Source organism: Ceratotherium simum, chromosome 18 (assembly GCF_057802395.1).
Source record: "Ceratotherium simum simum isolate JZ-2026a chromosome 18, ASM5780239v1, whole genome shotgun sequence".
NCBI lineage: Eukaryota > Metazoa > Chordata > Mammalia > Perissodactyla > Rhinocerotidae > Ceratotherium > Ceratotherium simum.
Genome location: NC_141917.1, coordinates 11,906,206 through 11,926,030, shown reverse-complemented (window position 1 = coordinate 11,926,030; position 19,825 = coordinate 11,906,206). Strand labels below are relative to the sequence as shown.

Here is a 19,825-nt window from a genome sequence, read left to right as displayed (position 1 = left end):
CTTCTGACTCAACGTGTCTCATGAGGTTGCAGTTGGGGTGTCGGCTCATCTGAAGACTCAACTGGGGCAGGCTCTGCTTCCAAGTTGTTCATGTGGTTGTTGCAGGATCTGATTTCTTGCTGGCAGTTGACTGGAGGTTTCTTTCAATTCTTTACCACGTGGACCTCTTCATAGGGCAGCTCACAACATGGCAGCTGGCTTCTCTTAAAAGGAGTAAGTCAGAGAGTGCAAGACAGCACCCAACATAAAAGCCATGGTCTTTTGGTAAACTAATCCCAGAAGTGACATTCCATCACTTCTCTCACATTCTGTTTATTAGAGGTGAATTGCTAGATTCAGCCCACGATCAAGGGCAGAGGATGACACGAGGACATGAATATTAGGAGTTCGTAATCACTGGGGACCATTGTAGAGGCTGCCTACCACACCTAGCATTGGTGCCATAAAGACACATTAGTGTTTGCATGGATGTTTCAATCTATGAAAATAATTTAAAAAATCAATAGTAATTTGTTTCAATAACTGTGCTTTGGATTTACCTTATATCGTTGCTCAAAGAGATGTAATCATTTCATTGTGCTACAGTTCAGAAATATTATCAGTAGGACTTCCATGAAGTCAGTTGAACATGTTGGCTTGTGTTAAATCATTTCCTTTTATTTCTCCCACTTTTAGATATATTTCCATTTTGAAGTTCCTGGCTCATAGCACAGTCCTGGCGTATGGTTATCAGTTAATAAATAATTGCTACATGAATGGATGAACAAAAGTATAGGGTGATAGGGAAAGGTAGTTCAGGTTAGAATACAGGGAAGATAGAAAATATGGGAGTGAGGTGCAAAGTGGATCCAGTAGCCAGTGGAGGAGAGAAGGTGTGGGTTTAAAGGGAGGTGCTGCCCTCTTGATACTCTGTCCTGGTTATTGAATAGATTTTATAAGAGAAGGCCTGCAGGAGTTAACCTTTAAAAATTTAGTCAAAAATTTTACATTGCTCTTTAGTGTGGCAATGTACTTTACCTGTCTGGATTCAGTTTTATGCAAGATGCACAGGACAAACTGCAAGTCTGACCCAAGGGACTTGTGGTAACTCTTAGCAGGTGTTATTTTGGAAGTTCCTCTATTAATAATTGCATTAAAATTGCTTTCCTGTATTGTGCTTAGACTTGGCGAGAGACGGATATTCGAATCACTGATGCAGCTAATGAAGCGAAGGACAATGTCAAATATTTGTACACACTTGAAAAGTGCTGTGACCCCTTGTACAGCAATGACCCTGTGAGTTAAAGATTTCTGCTCCCTTAGTCTACTGATGGTCCTTTGATACTAGCTGAATTGAGGTGGAGTTTTGGTTTGTAAATTTTACGGTCTGTTGAGAAAGTCTTAGAAACTTCTTTTTACTCTCAAGAAAATTATATGTATATACACACATCTATATATCTATTTGTATCTATCTATCTGTCTACTATCTATCTATCTATCTATCTATCTATCTATCTATCTATCTATCTATCTATCTATCGTCTATCTATCGAAGATGTATATATCATGTTATATTTTAAAAACATTTATTGCATATTCCACTTTCCATTAAGTATTGCAATTGACATTCTGGACTACACTTGAAGAACTTTAGGAAGAGTCATTGCTGGTTTTTTTTTTTTTCAATCTTTTAACTTTAAGAAGTACCTGCTTTTATTGATTACAAAATTGACTGTTAACACAACCTCCTTGTCATTAACAGAAAGCTAATGCATTGAAACCATTCATTGTACTAACTGCATGCATTAACTGCATATGACTAAACAATAAAAATAAAATTACCCTTAAATATATTTATGTAAAATGTTAGATAATAGTTAAAAAATTTAAATAAAAATTTCTTAGCTACACTTTATTCTAATGAAGATGGAATGATTAGACCTTAGAATTTTGCTGAATTTGATATTTGTTTCCCTGAAAACGTTTGTGGTGTTTTCCAGATATCCATGATTGATGCTATTCCTACACTTATCAATGCAATTAAAATGATCTATAGTATCTCTCATCACTATAACACCTCTGAGAAGATCACGTCTCTGTTTGTAAAGGTAGGTGCATGATGTAGAGTCCGTGGTCACTTATATTTCTTTGCCAATGGTCAATTTTTTGATAATTAAAAATTACCACATTAACATACTCCAATATCCATGTTTCCTACAATTAAAAAAAAAAAGCTTAATCTCTCAATAGAGATAGAATTAAGTTTATGTGAAAGGCTGATTCTAGCAAATCATGAAGCATTATTTCTCAAAATAATAATTATAATGAATATTGTGTTATATAATAAAAATGAAAAAAGATTCTTTTTGGAATTTCTTTTCCTAGGTTATTTAGCAAGTTATTTTATTCCTATTGGGTAAATTTTAATTAAGAAAAAATATATTTTATTGGCTATCTCCATATTTTATATGCCACTGTTCCAAATTTATTTGATGCCATAGTTGTTTACTTGGTGTTATTAGAACAATAATCATGGAAATAAAAGCCACTTGCAATGTTCCAGTAATCCATAAAGCAATTGTAATGATTCTGCCAAAAAGCATAACAATGTTTAAAGTTTATGTCCTAACTCCTAAGTGTTTATGGTGAGCACTGTTGCTTTTCTCATTTTGAGCAGTCTCTAAATAGTAAATGACTTATATGTTACCAAGCAAAAATTTTAAGTGTTGTATTAAAATAGAGGCATTTTCAACTCATCTGGACTTGTGTTGTGAATAACTAATGCGGTAGGAGGCATGATTGTTCCTGATGATAGGAAGATCCAGCCTTGAGAGGTCGATGGGAAACTTCCTTCTGCTCTCAGGTTCAAGTAGAAAGGAGGGAAATCCTCTAGATCCTTTCCCAAATTCTTCATACTTTAAAACTACATGTTAGGGTCGTGAGGGATATTCCCTGCATAGAAGTCTCAAAAGTCAATATGCATTATTACTCTAGGTTTCATGCGTATTGTTTGCAAGTCTTGTTTGTGAACAAAATTGTGAAACTACAATTTACCTAAATTTCAAAAACATTTCATTATGGAAATTGTGAAGCAGGTACAAAAGGAAAGAGAATTGTATACTGAACTCCCATGTATATATCATCCAGATACAGCAATTGTCAACGCATGGCCAATCTTGTTTCACTCACACTCCCGACCTTTGCACTGCAAATCCCAGCCATCACATCATTCCATGCATACAGTAGTCATTTTTTTTTTTTTTTGCACTTCACATGTTTTTTTTTTTTTTTTTTTATTGCAGTAACATTGGTTTATAACATTGCAAAAATTTCAGGTGTACATCATTGTACTTCTATTTCTGCATGGACTACATCATGTTCACCACCAAAATACTAATTACAACCCATCACCACACACATGTACCGAATTATCCCTTTCACCCTCCACCCTCCCCCCTTCCCCTCTGGTAACCACCAATCCAATCTCCATACAGTAGTCATTTAATTTTCCTTTTAATTTATTAAAATATCACCAAGAAAATTCTGTTTTTTTTTAAAGTTTGGATAGATGAATAAAATATTAGAGGTTACGTACATTAGCTTTACTCTTTTCTCTGTCACCTTCTCCTTGGACGTTTCTGCTACAGATCATGGTGGCATGAAATGATCAGGGTGGACAGACCTTTACACGGCACTTAGAAACTGTGAGTGAAGTGTTAGAGCAAGCCACCTAAAGAGATCGGGGAAATTCAACAGCTTTTAGGTAGGGAACGGAATCTTTTCTTGGTGGTTAAGACATTCATCCTTCATAAACAAGGCGGCCTGAATTGTTGATTTTTCCATGGTGCTTCCAACTCTGTGATTTCACAAATGATTTTGACAATATATGTTTGGAATCTAAAAAAGTTGAATAGAAGCATAGGGTAGAATGGTGGTTGCCAGGGCTTGGGTTTGGGGGAAATGGGAGATGTTGGTGAAAGGGTACAAACTTTCAATTATAAGACGAATAAGTTCTGGGAATCTAATGTACAGTATGGCGACTATAGTTAATAGTACTGTACGGTATACTTGAAAGTTGCTAAGAAGGTAGATATTAAGTCTTCTCAATATACACACATACAAATTGTAACTGTGAGATGATGGATGTGTTGACTTGATTATGGTAATCATTTCACTATGTACATGTATATCAAATCCTCACGTTGTACACCTTAAATATATACAATTTTTATTTGTCAATTATGCCTCAATAAAGCTAGAAAAAAAAGGGTTAGTGCTTGGTCATAGTTGTCATAGAAAAAAATAAACCCAAATCTCGAGTTCACAGACTGTGCACACTGGAGAGGTAGAAGAGGACCCCTCAGTCCAGTTTATAACTGATGGCTGTTTTATGTACATAACATCATTTTACTGGAAAATTCCAGGTGACCAATCAGATGATATCTGCATGTAAAGCTTATATTACCAACAATGGAACTGCTTCTATCTGGAGCCAGCCACAGGATGTTGTTGTGGAAAAAATATTATCTGCAATTAAACTTAAGCAGGTAAGGGTCAGCCTAATAAGATATTTAGATGATGTTTCATTATTTTTATGTTTTTTTTGCCAATGCATCTTAAATTACTTAGCAGTTAGCATATTATTTGTTGCTCAAAAGAACAGTAATTCTTTACTGTTAAGAAAATTGAGTATTAATAAGCCTTTCCAGAAAATTTATTTGCTTATTCTAACTTCTTTGAGGGCCTACTATGTCCCGACATCACACTAAGTACTAGGGATACAAAGATGACTAAAATGAGGTAGTTTTCCCTAAGCTTCTTACAGACAAATGGGGAGATGGACTTAGAGTGAGGCTGTTACTAACGTGGTGGGACCAAGAAGGAGAGGCTGCATCTTTGAGTTGCATCATGAATAATTAGAAATTTGCTAGATTGGAGGATGGGAAAAGATGATATTCCAGGCTGATGGGTGAGTAGATACTAAGGGAGGAAACTGTGAACGGGCTTGGAATTCCATCCTAAGTTTGACATCACCTTCACTTAAGAGAATAAGGTTGGTATCTTTATTATGTTCCCTTTCTTATATTTTTGGATTTTTATTGTAAGGAATACCAGCACTGCTTTCATAAGACAAAACAAAAGCTTAAACAAGATCCAAATGAAAAACAATTTGAATTTAGTGAGATGTATATTTTTGGAAAATTTGAAACTTTCCACCGACGCCTTGCCAAGATAGTAGACATCTTTACGGCCTTTAAGACGTATTCAGTCCTGCAGGATTCTAAAATTGAAGGGCTGGAAGACATGGTCACTAAATACCAGGTATTGTACTTGAAAACTGAGTTTCTACTCTTATCCATAACCAAAACTTTAATGTTTTATGCAAATAACTATAGTTAGAATGATTGAAATTGTCTATAAGGTAAAATATAAGCTCATGGCCCTTAAACAATAAAGAATTAAATTTATTTGAGAATTGTGTAATGGTGCTAATAGGTTTTTTCCAGGTGCGTGGTTATGAGAATGACTTCCCAATGGTCTAAAATTAATCATTGTTAGTAAAAACATTGTCATTAGTAGCACAACAAAAATGTTTAAATATGACTTATTATTTCATTTATTCATGCAAGAAATAATACTTAATGAAGCATATACTATGTGTTAGGCACTAGTTGATACTGAGTTCTGAGTGGCATCTGATTATTTCTACATCTAAGCGTTTTGTTTGGACACATGTTAAAAAATAAAAGGGACCAGATTTTATTTTAGCTCTAACGCTCCTAATTATTTTGATTTTTAACTGCTTTATCTTATAAGGGTATATATGTGACTAATCTTAGTTTTTAAAGTGGGCACAGTGATCTAATAACATTTTGATGATTTTTAAAAAACAATTTACAAACAAAATGTTTTTAAATTCTTAATGGGGATATATCGATTTTTTCTTAGTTTGGGGACAGCGACACTAAAACTTGAATTTTTTTTGTACTTGAATTTGAAAAGGATCATATAATTTATTGCTACACATTGGTTTTTGTATTCTAACAGTTTAGGCCAATATAAGGAGTCTTTTTCATTTCCTGAGTACAACAGATTTTTGAAGAGAAAAAGAAAAGACCTTTCTTATATAGCAGGAAATGTTTTAAGTGAGCCGTGTGTAGTCTGTAAGGTGGATAATCTATATTTTGAAAGTGACAGTTTTTCAAGACAAAGAGGGAATATGTCCATTTATTTTTTAATTTGGAATTTAATTATTTGTTTTCTATTCTTAATAAAGAATAAGTAACTTTGGAACATATTTCAAAGTTTATTTATTTATGTAATTAATTAATTATTTTTTGGTGAGGAAGATTAGCCCTGAGCTAACATCTGTTGCCAATCCTCCTCTTTTTGCTGAGGAAGATTGGCCCGGGCTAACATCTGTGCCCATCTTCCTCCACTTTATATGTGGGACACCTGCTGCAGCGTGGCTTGATGAGCTATGCGTAGGTCTGTGCCCCGGATCCGAACCTGCGAACCCCGGGCCACGGAATTGGAGCACACGAACTTAACCACTATGTCACTGGGCCGGGCCCTCAGAGTTTATTTTTGAATGAGAAGTTGAACTGTACATCTAAATGCAGATAAAGACTTTTCTAACCTGTAAAAATACTGGGAAGAGAAATGGCTTTGAAATCTAAAGTGAAATACTGATTAAAATGGATGTACCAGAGGGTAGTGAGATAAAATGTAGACGGTTCATGAAAGCATAAGGGGAGATTTTCGTGTATTAATACCAGTGTTAGAAGCTCAAAGTGGTGTCCACAGAAATAAAACTCAGGTTCCTTCCAAGGCTATCAAGCCGTTTCCCACCCCTCCTGCCTCTTCACCTGCTCCTCTTCTCCTTATTCCATGGTTTCCAGGCATAGGACAGGTGAGTTCAGTCCACCTTAGGGCTTTGCAGAGCTTTTTTTCTGGAAAGTTCTGCCCCTGGATCATCATGGTTATTTCCTCCTTGGCCTCCAGATGTTAATTTAAATGACTGTCTCAATTAAGTTTTCCTTTTTCTCTGTTTCCTCTCAATCACTTTATGTCACATTACTCATTTTATCACTGTCTGAAATTATCCTGTTCATTTATTTGTGACTTACATACATTCTGACTCCGTTTCCCCGCCCAGGATGTAAGTTCCCTGAGGGCAGGGTTTTTTGTTTGTTCTGTTCATTCCTGTATCTTCAGAGTTTACTGGCACCTAATGGACGTGCAATAAATATCTGTCAAGTAAATGATTAAGTAGGTTGAGTTTGATTAGTTGATTTAGAGGTCACGATTAATCAATTTATTTACTTAACTCGTTACTCTTAAGTGACCATTAAGTCCAATCATAGAGCAGAATTTTCTAAGGTCCCCAGATCTCTTTAATTATCACATTAAAATGTAATGCAGCTTTTCCATATTTCATATAACATGATGGGTCATCTTCTATATATACAATTTCTAAATAGAACTCATTTTGTAGTTATACAGCATGCAAGAGTAGGTTGTTTTAACTAGTAAACTTGATTCACAAAGTTATGCAGTTTATACACTTTTGTCTCTTGAGAGATTTGAACTGATGTTTAAATGGAAATGACTTTGAAGAGACGATTGTGGAAAGAGGGCCACCACTCTGCATAAAAATTATATGCCTTTGTCAACAGTGTGGGCTCCGAGTTTGGGAATGGCTTAGAATCCGGTTAAGAATGATCATAGAGTATTATAGCTCATTATTCAGAGCAAACAAAACTTCGGATAATAGTATTTGCAAGGAGATAAGTTGCCTAATTTGTACTTTTGTAGTCACAAACTGCAGCTTTGCAGGGCAGGAGGAAGCAATTAATTCTAGAGATTCTTTAAATGGTAGGTTGTGGTTTGACATTTTATTTAAGACATTTGAGGCTTGGAAGATAGTATTTCATCTGTAGATATTATAAAGTAATCATTTTCTTCCTAAGTTTGTGTTCTGTTAACATCTTATTTACTTTCTGAGAAGACAAACTTTTTAATAAAAAATATTCTAGTACCTTCTCCTCTGGGCTTCTTTTTTGTTACGTCAGATGTGATTAGTAAGAAATTTTTAGAGAAATACACATTTCTTACTTTTCAGATGTGATTTTTATTTTTTATTTTTCTTTAAAAATACATGAAACCTCATGAAAATGCTTTCCAAATGGTTTCTTTGAAGGCAGTAGGCAACATTATACTGCCTGTAATAGGCATTAAGCAATGTGAGTAATTACAGAAATAAGGCTCCTTTTAAGTTGATTTTTTTGAAAATGATTGTACAGGTTTTATATTTAAAGGTCATTTTAATTAAGTAATGCAAGAATATTGAAATATTGTCTTATTTCTTTCATAACTTTTCAGGATATTGTTGCCACTATAAAGAAAAAGGACTATAATTTCTTAGACCAGCGGAAAATGGATTTTGACCAAGATTATGAAGAGTTTTGCAAGCAGACTAATGACCTACATGTAGGTTGTATAATAAAATTCCTGTTGACAGTAGCGTGTTTATTTTTTCCGTCTGTATAATGCTGCTAATCATTACCCATTCAGAAGGGAGAGGCGTCTTCATCATGGAGGTGACTGAGAGCAACCTCGGCCTGCATTTTGTGATTTCAGATTAATAACTGAAGGCTCTTTTTCATGGATGAAAGGGTCATAAATATACCTTGGATAATGATCTGTAATCACAGACTTCTGCATGTCTTCCATCTTAGTTCTTAGAAAATTAACTTTCATCTTCTGTTGAAGCGTACTGTTGTTAGAATATAGAAATTTGTTTCCATTTGTTTGTTACTTTATAGCAATGATTATGACCAGAGATAGCTTAAACAAATGGTCAGCGATGGCTGGCAGATCCCAAAGGCAGGGCTGCAGCTGGCCTTAGAAACAGCAGCACCAGGACTGACTCAGCCTCTGGACCCTTTCCTCTCTTCCTTTTCCCACCCCCTACCCCTACTCCTACTCACTGAGGACCAGCCATCTTGACTTCCAGTCCACATGAGTGGCATATGGCTATCCTCAGCTTCTGAGAACATATCAGAGGACCAGCCCCAGCTCCAAACAAGGAAGAGTTTGGGTTGACTGGTTCTAGTGGGGTGCCTCACCCTGGGTGTAACCCCACCCTGTGGGGTCATGTGGTAAAAGCAGGGGGATGGGACCCCCTGGGGTGGTTGGGAATGTTTGTGTTGGAGGAGGGGCATCAAGGAGGGTGAGGTGGGGAGACAACCCAATAGGTGTCTACCATAATTCACATGCAGACTTCTTTTTATCCCAGTGAGTTGCGAAGTGTGTACCTTTCTGATTATAAAAGGAAAATGGCCATTCTGTTACTTCTTATCCAGAACTTTTGGTTTGAAATAAATTGGTACACCTCAAGGGAAAAAGGGCTCTGATGCATTTTTGGAGGAGTGGGTTCAATGGCGAAAAGAATCATAATAAAACTAGCTAATTCTCTGTGTTAGGTTCTGATCTAAGTATGTTATACGTATTACTTCATTTAATCATCACAATAAACCTATAAAGCAGGTGCTCTTATTATTTTCATTTGCAGAGGAGGAAGAAGGTGCAGTGAGGTTGGGGGACTTGCCCAAAGTCACAAAGATAACAAGTGGTAGAGTTGGGATTAAATCCAGGCAGCCTGGCTCCAGAATTCAAGTTTTTAACTATTATGCTATAAGACACTTTTCATTTGATGGGAAGATATAGTGCCTGTAATAATTCAAGCAGTGACCTCTTTTGGGGGCCAATTCAGACATAAGGACTTGATCTCAATAGATCTTGATCTCTTGTTGGAAATTGATGGACAGTGGCAGATCCTGATTCTCTGCTCCACGGTCAGTGTTCATGTGTCAAGTCTTCATCTGTGTTTTCCAGCAGTTTCTGATCACATGGTACTTCAGTAGCTTATATGTGGGATATAGGTAGATGGTGAACACCTTGAGGGCAGGAATTGTATTTATTACTATTTGTGTCTAGAGCCTAGGGGATGGCACTTTATATTATTGGAGAGCGAAGAATATTGGCTGAACTAATGTGTGAGTAATGAAATAACAATAACTAGATTTGTTGCAATTAAACAAGCCTTTATTGTACATCTATTATGTATTGGGCTTCTATTCTATGGGTTATGAATACAGAAATAAATTTAGTAGATCTGCCCTCGAAGCTCACAGTCAGACAGAAGCAGACATGTGATACAATTGAAATATAAGTACATATATGTTAGAACAGAATAATGAATATATCATTAAAAAAAGGACAAATAGTGGCTAAAATGACAAACTATAAAAGTATAATATTCTGATTTTATACCAGGAAGTAAGGATTCAAAGATAAAAAGACATAGTCCAGAGAAGTCCTAAAGAAACTTATAGGGAGGACAGGCCTGCAAAACAGGGCATAGAATCTGAGAATTGCTACAACCCATTTGGTAGGATGTGAACCCAGGAGGAAAACAATCCCATACTTCTACTTGACTGGGATTAGGAAAGGCTTCAGAGAGGAGGCTGTCCTTGATGCTAGAACAGTGTTTACGTTTTCCGAGTAAAACGAGGAGGAATGGGTGTGATAGGAAGACCTTTTCAAACCTATGCCCACTTTTTATAATACCAAGAATATAACTTTATAATTGTTCTACAGCCTGATTTTTAAGCATTAGTTGTAGACATTGGTTCCTATTCTCCTTAATCTCTCTCTTTTTTTTAAAATTCAACACTATTATTCATCTTATTTTCCATGTCAAAAATGGTCCACTTCTCTCTTTGTTTGGATGACTGTTTTCCTTTGACTTTTGTCCCTTTCTCCATACTCTTTCTCTTAACTAACCTTTCTACTCTCTCTCCTTTAAATCAAGCACCCACTATCATGAATTCATCCCTTGTCTTTATAAAGCAGGGGTGAAAATACTGACCTTCCTACTACTCTGGATGGAGTGAGTAGGGGGATGCGTCTTGGAGACGAGGAATGGAGAGGACCAGTAACTGTGGCATCTCCAAGATGAAGGGCTGGAGGGTGGGGGTTACATGAGTGATCTGGATTAGGGTTGTGTCCAGGGCTCCACTGTCAAGGGGATCAGAGCCTGGAAGCCTGTCCAGATTTAGGGTTCATGCTGGCACTACAGGTCAAAGGGAGGTAGTACATTGGAACCAGGTGGGCCATTGGAAGTCAAGACGTCCACTGACTACAGCAGGACTTAGTAAAGGACAAGCTTTTGAGGTGGCAGACTGAGTTAAGAGAAAACTGAGTCGGAGCTGAGAGCCCAGAACTAATAAGGGGACTAGTATGAAGATTCGATGTCTAGGTTCCAAAAGACTGTAAGAATGGACCTAAGGCTCAGAGAGAAAAGAAGACTAATTTGAGGTCTTAGATGCTCATAGAGAGCTCAGTGTAGGCCTTTGTGAAGGCATAGGGTGGAAAACAAGAAAAACCAGGTCCAAGTGTTAGGGCTCAGTAAAGATGTGCTGATGTCTGAAGTTCAAGGAGGAAGTGGGAGCATTGCCAATGTTCTAGTTGTGCATACTTTATACATAGAGATTTTCTTATGTAGTGAAAACATTTGAGTGTTTATTTAGGTAGGCTAACTGTACTGTTCTGTAGTGCAGGAAAATTTCTCGATCCTAGGATGTGGTGTTTGCAGAAGAAATAACATCATTTAAAAAAATGTAAATATATATATTTTATATGTACTTATATGTAAAGTGTACATATATATAAAGCATATATATAGCTTATATATGTATAATATTTATACTTTCAGTAGAAGTAGCGAGAAGTATTGCAGGCAATATTATAATAGGCTTAGCGATCCTTCAACTTTTGGCTTTGCTGAATGGGGCAGGGAGCATTGCTACTTGCCCCCAGATAGCAATGTCTTTCCAGTTTTAAGGGTTTCTAGGGATTTCCTGGATATTTCCCACTGGTTATCTTGACAAATTACTTATGTAAAATCAAGCTCATCCAGGTACTAATTCTCACTGCATATGCAACTGGCTTTCCAGTTTTATCACTACAAAAATTAATGATTTCTTTGGAATGGTAGAGGCTCAAAACTTCTGCCCAGTAAATTGAGAAAAAAGGGTTGATTAGAACTTTACCTTGAAGCATGAAATAGAAAATAATGAAATAATTTTTCTGCCTTTTATTTAAGTCAATTTAGATTTTAATGATGACTATGTACTAAATCTTAGAATGAACAAAGAATAAATCATGTGTTTTGTTTTTTGGTGCAATTTTTGGGGGGGACAACATTGTACAATAATATAAGATATGTGAGGTTCTCAGGACAACCCATGATGAAGATCATTTTGGAAAATAGGTTTGAGGGCTTTGTGAAAGAAGTATTGCTTAAAACTTTGATATTTAAGTCATTCTTTTTTTTGGTGAGGAAGATTCACCCTGAGCCAACATCTGTGCCCATCTTCCTGTATTTTTTATGTGGGACGCTCCCAGGGTATGGTTTGATGCGTGGTGTGTAGGTCTGCACCTGGGATCCGAACCGGTAAGCCCCGGGGGCACTGAAGCAAAGCACACGATCCCAACCACTACGCCACTGGACTGGCCCCTAAGTCATCTTTTTGAACTTATCTTCTTAGGAGCTATTTATTTATTTATTTTCCTGTAGAGGTCTTACGGCCCTTGAAGGGATTCTATAGTGTGGCTTTGCATTCCTTCTGCTCGTGTCCTAGTGGTTTTGCCATCCTGGACTAGCTGTTACATTAATGTCTTGGGTTAGACCCCTCTTATCTCCTGTGTAGTATAAATTCAACCTCTCATCTAGGTGTGGCACAGATAGATTTCAGTTGCTTTAGGGTAGGGCTCAGCAAACTCTACCCACAGGTCAAATCCTGCCTTACCTCTTTGTTTATGGATCGTCTAGGGCTGCCGTAGCGCTGTGGTGGTTGGTGAGGAGTGAAAGAGACCTATGTCCTGCATAGCTGAAGAGAGTTACTATCTTGCTCTTTACAGAGAGAGTGTGGAATCCTACTCTAGAAGCCTATTTTATTCATTCACAGCCCTGGGCAGATGGCAAACCCCTGCTGCTTTCCCCAACTTGTAGACAGTCATTTAACCCCTCTTTTGTGGTCTGGAGAGCACTTCAAGGCCCTGGTTTTCTGCAAGGATCTGTTAAGAGTGTTAGGACCCCACAGTTGCTCTACCCACATTGTGATAAAGCCCCTATCCCCAGGCCCTGTATCTGGCCCAGTACCCCTGGAGCCCGCCATGTGCCAACCCCCGAGTGCTCTCACTTTCTAGTCCCTCTTTGTTCTGGTTTCTGGGCAGTTATCTTTCTTTCAAGCTCAGGTGAATGTTAAATTTTCTGTTATATTTTATCCTATATTATATGTGTTTGTAGAGAATGGGGAGCTCTCTTATCTCGTTGCTAAATAGAACTTTTTGCAGTGCTAATTCATTGTCCATAATCAGACTTTATTCTATTTTAGAATGAGTTGCAGAAGTTCATGGATGTTACATTTGAAAAGATTCAAAACACAAATCAAGCTCTAAGTATGTTAAAGAAATTTGAACGGTAAAAACTGGAAACCTTTTTATAAGTTTTATTTTCTAAAACTGGGGTAATATGAATACAGTTTAGTTTATTTTATCATTATTATTTCATATTCTAATGGAAAGAAAATCCTCTCTTGACAATCTGGATAACAAGGTCACAGTTTTTAACTTCTTCAGAGGATTAAGGATTTGTTTAATTTCCTCTGAGCTTTGAAGGACATTTAGACTGCCTATCATAATATTACTTAATGTTTAAGTAATTTGAAGAAATTCTTACCAAGTTATGAGCTTTGCTTAGATTTTAAGGATTGATACTATTTTTTTAAAACCACTTTATTAAGATATGATTGGTGGATTGATACTCTTTCGATGTTTCTAACATACCAAATAAATATCTCATTCTCTTCCATTCGCATATATTTTAAAATAAATCTTAATAAGGAAGATTGCTAGGTGTCTTCCCATTAATTCAAACCTTTCACTTTTTTTTTAAATCAGATTGAATATACCTAATCTTGGTATTGATGACAAATACCGGCGTATCCTTGAACACTACGGGGCTGACATTGATGTGATCTCAAAGCTGTATACAAAGCAGAAATGCGATCCTCCTTTGGCCCGGGACCAGCCTCCCGTTGCGGGGAAGATTCTGTGGGCCCGGCAGCTCTTCCGCAGGATTCAGCAACCCATGCAGCTCTTGCAGGAGCACCCAGCCGTGCTGCGGACGGCGGAAGCCAAACCTGTGATTCGCAGTTACAACAGGGTGGCCAAGGTCCTCCTGGAGTTTGAGGTTCTCTACCACAGGGCGTGGCTTCAGCAAGTGCGTCTCTGCATTTATACTCTTGAAAGGTGTCTCCATTGTCAAATCAGTGGGAAACCCTCTGCTAGCGGTAGACAGTTTTATTCCATAGAAAGTTGGGTTTGCAGATATTTTATAAGATAGGTTTGGTTGAATGTAGGTAATCAAAGAGTGTAATATGTCCATGAAGAAAAATAATGATTAATTTTGAAAAAAAAAATCATAAGCCAGGTAACAAAAACTCATTTGTATTTAATTTACAAACTCCTAAGGGAGAAGATCCTGTTTATTGGTTCATTTACCTGGTTGGTTAGGATTTAGTTCTTTTTTTCCTCCATTAAGTTCCTTAATGTGTCAGTAAACACTAGTATGTCTGTTAAACAAAGTCTTAAATTTTCTTTGGCCATAGTAGGTTAATCAAATTATATTTCATACTCTATCAACACTTGTATTTCTTTGTAGATTGGCAGGAAGTATTTTGGAGGATAAAATTCAGCCTTACAAGGTCTTTAAAATAGTACCTCATTTTCCTGGTTCAATTTTTGGTGTCTGAGCCAATGACAGAGAAGTCTCCATAGTGGTGTTCATTGCTTTTCTAGATAAATGAAAACTGAGTTTAATAAGTTTTATGAAACTTTTATTAGGAAAAATAACTGAGTAAGCATGAAGGTATCAGGGATCTAAATGGCTTTTGAAAAGTCACCATTATTGCAGTATCCACTTATCTGTCAGGTGTAAGAATCATGACCTAAGCGTTTTGTTGAATCAACTGTGCAACATTACTACCAAAAATTGAAGGCCTTTTTCTGAAAATGAATTTAGGAGAAGAATGAGTGACCCCACTGTCTTTAATTTGAGAAACTCAAATCCGTGGAAGAACACTTAATGATCCTCATTCCCAGAAATGGCCAAGCTAGAAACCCTGTGTATACATTGAACTTTCTAATAGTAATAATGTTGATCTCTTCTCACAGAGTGAAGAAATTCACAGAGGACTTGAGGCTTCTTTATTGGTGAAGGCTCCAGGCACGGGAGAATTGTTTGTAAACTTTGATCCTCAGATATTAACCTTATTTAGAGAAACAGAGTGCATGTCACAGATGGGTCTGGAAGTTTCGCCATTTGCAGCTGCCCTTTTTCGGAAATGGGATATATACAAAAAGAACTTCAGTAGCATGAAGGTATAGTACCTTGATTTTTCCCCCTTCCCAGCTATCTCCAGTTTGCATTAAAAAAATATGGTAGTGGTCACTGTTGAGGACTATAAAGTGCCCCGGGATGATTGAGTGGGGTGAGTGAGGGGGAGAGTGCCATGGAGTGAGGCTGTAGAGTTGGCCAGATCATTACAGATCTTGTAAACTGAGCTTATAAGTTTGAGTGCGCCAGGAAGCCGTTGGAGGAATTTGAGAGGGAGAAATGGCATGGTGTCTTTTACAACACAAATCATTCTTGCTGCTGGGTGGAGAATAGATTTTGAGGGGGTAACAGTGTTGGTGTAAAGCCGGTTTGCAGGCTGTTGCACTGGTTCAGGATGGAGATGATGGTGGCTTGAACTAGGATGGCAGCAGAACAGATCAGTGAATTAGAGAGTTATGTCAACAGGCAGGTTATGAGAGAACTCAAGGATAATTCCTGCTTTTTTGATGTGAGCAACTCAATGGATTTACTCAAAGTAGGTCTATTCTATATTGCTGTGTAGGCTGTATTTTGCACAACTTGCTCGATAGCATGCAGTGGCTCTGAATAGAAGTTCCATTTATGGAGATGGCAAAGACTGGAACTAGTTTATTTTAGGAGATAGGAGGGAATCAATAGTTCTCATCTTAAGTATAAGATGATTTTTAGATATCCAAGTGATGAAGTTTTCCATGCAATTAATCTGGAGTTGAATGGAGAAGTCAAAGTTGAAGGCATACTTTTGAGAGTTATCAGAATATAGTTGTTATTTAAAGTCATTGTCCTGGATGAGATCGCCAAGGAAGAGAATGTAGATAAAGAAGAGTAGAGGGCCTTGACCAAACTCTGTGTTGCTCCAATGTTAACAGATCTGATAGAAGAGGATGAATATGCCAATAAAACTAAGGATTGGCCTTTGAGGTGGGGGGAAACCAAGTGTCAAGGAAGCCAAGGGTAAGAAAAGCCTCATGAGGGAGGGACTGGTCAGCAGTGACAAATGCTGCCCAGAGGATGATCAAGATGAGGTCAGAGATGCAGCCATGAGACTCGACAACATGGAAACTGTTGTTACAGTTGTATAGTGGTTAACGTCAGAGGATAAGGCCAATCAGGTCATGCATTTGCATGATGCTTTACATTTTAAATCATTTTCATGTTCATTATTCCATTGATCTTTTCTGCAACCATGTTAGATTGTTGGGACAGAATACTATTATATTATTTTATAGATGACAAAACCATGGCTTAGAGAAGTTAAATGACTTACAAGGTCTCATAGCTAGTAGGTGGCAGAAGTAGGACCAGACCTCAGACTTGTGGTCTACTGTTTTCCCACTCCTTCATGTTATATTAAAATGTTAATATTGGCAATGGACAGGCATTCCTCAAATGTGGGCTCATCAAATACTAGCCAGCATGTTGGGATTCCCTTTTAGACACTTCTTGCGTGTTAGGAAAATCCCTTGGTAAATCTACGTATTTACAAAGAAAATAGTCTTTTCACTAAGAAATAACATTTATCAAAATATAAAATTGCTAGTAATAATTTTGTCCACAGAATTGCTGTTTCAGTTATCTGTTGCCTATAACAAACAATCCCAAAATGTAGTGGCTTAAAACAACCATTTCATTATATCTCATGATTTTATGATTAATGAATTTAAGCAAGGCTTGGCTAGGTGATTCTTCTGTTCCATGTGGCATTGACTAAGGTTGTTTAGTTCAGCTGCTAAATGTTCGATCCGGAAGGACCAAGATAGTCTCATTCTCATGTCTGGTTCTTTGATGGAATGGCTGGAAGTTTTGTGGCTTTCATGGAAATTGAAAGGATATATAGAAATTGTGGAAAACTATTATATGAAGAAAGGATTATGTGGCCCATTTGGGAAATGTTGGGTTTAACATGATTCACCAAGTCCATTGGGCTTCTTATTTCCTTCTTGTAGTTTTCTCAGAATCATTAATATTAATTGACTGTCCAAGAGGGGAGATATTGTATACAGCACTTTCCAAACTTGCCCATCCAGAGACCATTTTTCTTACAGAATCTCTTGAGGCTGGTATTTCAGGCAAAACACTTTGGGAAACATTGATCTAATGACAAAGCAATAACAACATGTGCATTACAAATATGAGCTTAAAACAATAGTATTTAAGAAGTGCATTAAAGTTACTTTCTTATAATTAGTTAATAGTGACATTACCCTAAAAGGTAGGCTGGAAGGACTATTAGTGTTATTTGAAAATGGTAACATATGAGCAAAATACTGACACAGTTCAACATTATACAACAGGTAAATTTTCAATAGAGCACCAGAATCCATGAGTTTCTGATCACAAATGCTCCTTCTGATAACAACTAATTAATTAATTAGAGAAATATTGATTATCTCCTATGTGCTTTGGACTGTTTTAGACAAAATTCTTGTCCTTATATCCTAGTTGGGTATGACAGAAAAGAAGCAATGAATATTATAAATAGGTAAAAAGTGGTAGGTGCTATGGAAAAAATAGAGAGGGCAAAGAGGTAGAGTATGGTGGGTTTTGGTGATGGTTTGCAATCTTAAATAGGCCTAATTGAGAAGGTGGCATTTGAGTAACTATTTGAGGGAGATGTGAAGGCCCTGAGGCTAAGGACCATCAAGGAAGACATTACGGCAGGAGCAGGTAAGAGAGGAGAAGAGTGATTGGAGATGAGATCAGAGAAGTAATGGGGACCAGATTGGGTAGGTCTTTTCAGACTAACATGAGAACTTGTAGACCTGAATGAGATGGGAAGCCATGTGCCCATGTAAGTAGAAGGGCATGATGTGACTTACATTTTGAAAGGATCACTGTTACTACTAAATTGAGCATAGGCTGTAGAGGGCATGAGTGGTAGCAGGGAGACAATGGTAGACCTTTACAATAATTTAAGTGAGATTCAAAGATGGTGGTAGCACTAGATATGGTAAGCAAGTCAGATATAGGATCTCTTTTAAATACGGAGCAAGCAAGATATCCTGGTGGATTGCACGTGAGTGTGAGAGAAAGAGGAGTGTGAGAGAAAGATGACTGCAGGTTTGGCCTGAGGGCTGGAAGAATGGAGTTGCCATCAGTTGAGTTGGAGAATGCTGTGGGCAGAGAAGGTTTGGGGTACAAACAAACTTTCAGTTTTGGACATGTTAAGTTTGAAATGTCTGTTATATATTCAAGTGGAGATATCGAGTAGGCTGTTGCCATATATGAATCTTGACTTCAGGAGTGAGATCTGGGCTGGAGATGTAAATTTGCATTTCTTTGGCATATGGATGATATTTAAAGGCATGATTCTTTTTGACATCAACAGCGCTTTCTGATTCCTTGTATGCTTTGGGTCTTGCATCAAGACTTGGTCTATAGTCCTTGCAATGGGCTGAGACAGACTTCCGGTGACTCTGACACTGGGTGATGAGTATGGTCCACAGGAAGTGCCCAGAGGAGCAGGAAGCACGTGGTGCCAGTGTACAAAGTTGAATGAATATGCTTAGTGATGCGCAGTCTAAGGCACTAACAACATGACTTAACCTGGTTTAGAAAAGTCACTTAACCTCAGAAGTCACCTCCCGTTTTGTGCTGGATAGGGGGCTGGGGGTGGAGAAACTCCTTTAAATTCTTCTTCTCTCCTCCTCAGTTGTATTTTATTGGATTAGGAATTTGTATTTATGGAAATATTTCTCATCTTCTAGTCTATTCTTATTTCGTTTTGGTCGCTCTACCTGCCAGGTTGCTATTGGAGCCCTACAGCTGGACCCTAAATAAAAGTCATCCTTTTGGATAAAAAAATGAGATACTAATAGATATTACAAGTGAGATATTAATTGATTTTTTAACCCCCATTTCGTTGCAGATGATGCTGGCTGAGTATCAGAGAGTGAAGTCAAAAATGCCCCCCACCATAGAGCAACTGATGGTCCCTCATTTGGCCAAAGTGGATGAAGCTCTCCAGCCCGGCCTGGCTGCACTGACCTGGACATCACTGAACATTGAGGTGTACTTAAAAACCACTTTTGCAAAGATCAGTAAGTCTGTCTAAATGGTTATTATTTCTCAATTCGAAAGGCTGAGTTCTTAACGTCTATTGTATAATTTCTTATAGATATTGTGCTATAAATAATGAAATGAGGAGTGTTTTTCTTAAGCTGTTCCATAAGGAATTTTACCAAAATATATGAATTAATTAATTTCCTGGAAACTATATATATTCACTATTTAATTTTATCCCCAGACATTAAATACATTTTAAAATTATACTTATTGCTGGACATTAGAATCTAAAGGATCTTTAGAATCATTCAGCTTTTTATATTAGTAGGTTAG

The 19,825-nt window shown here is 37.3% G+C and overlaps 1 protein-coding gene across 1 annotated transcript in view; it reads left to right on the top strand.

The window, feature by feature from the left end:
• The window catches only part of DNAH5 (dynein axonemal heavy chain 5), a 271,398-nt gene that overhangs the window by 73,971 nt on the left and 177,602 nt on the right, over positions 1–19,825 (top strand). The window contains exons 8-16 of the mRNA XM_087443140.1: positions 1,162–1,275; positions 1,980–2,087; positions 4,404–4,526; positions 5,086–5,301; positions 8,365–8,472; positions 13,446–13,531; positions 14,011–14,332; positions 15,286–15,492; positions 19,356–19,527. Coding sequence (XP_087299266.1) covers positions 1,162–1,275; positions 1,980–2,087; positions 4,404–4,526; positions 5,086–5,301; positions 8,365–8,472; positions 13,446–13,531; positions 14,011–14,332; positions 15,286–15,492; positions 19,356–19,527 — 1,456 coding nt within the window. The remainder of the gene's footprint in view (positions 1–1,161; positions 1,276–1,979; positions 2,088–4,403; positions 4,527–5,085; positions 5,302–8,364; positions 8,473–13,445; positions 13,532–14,010; positions 14,333–15,285; positions 15,493–19,355; positions 19,528–19,825) is intronic.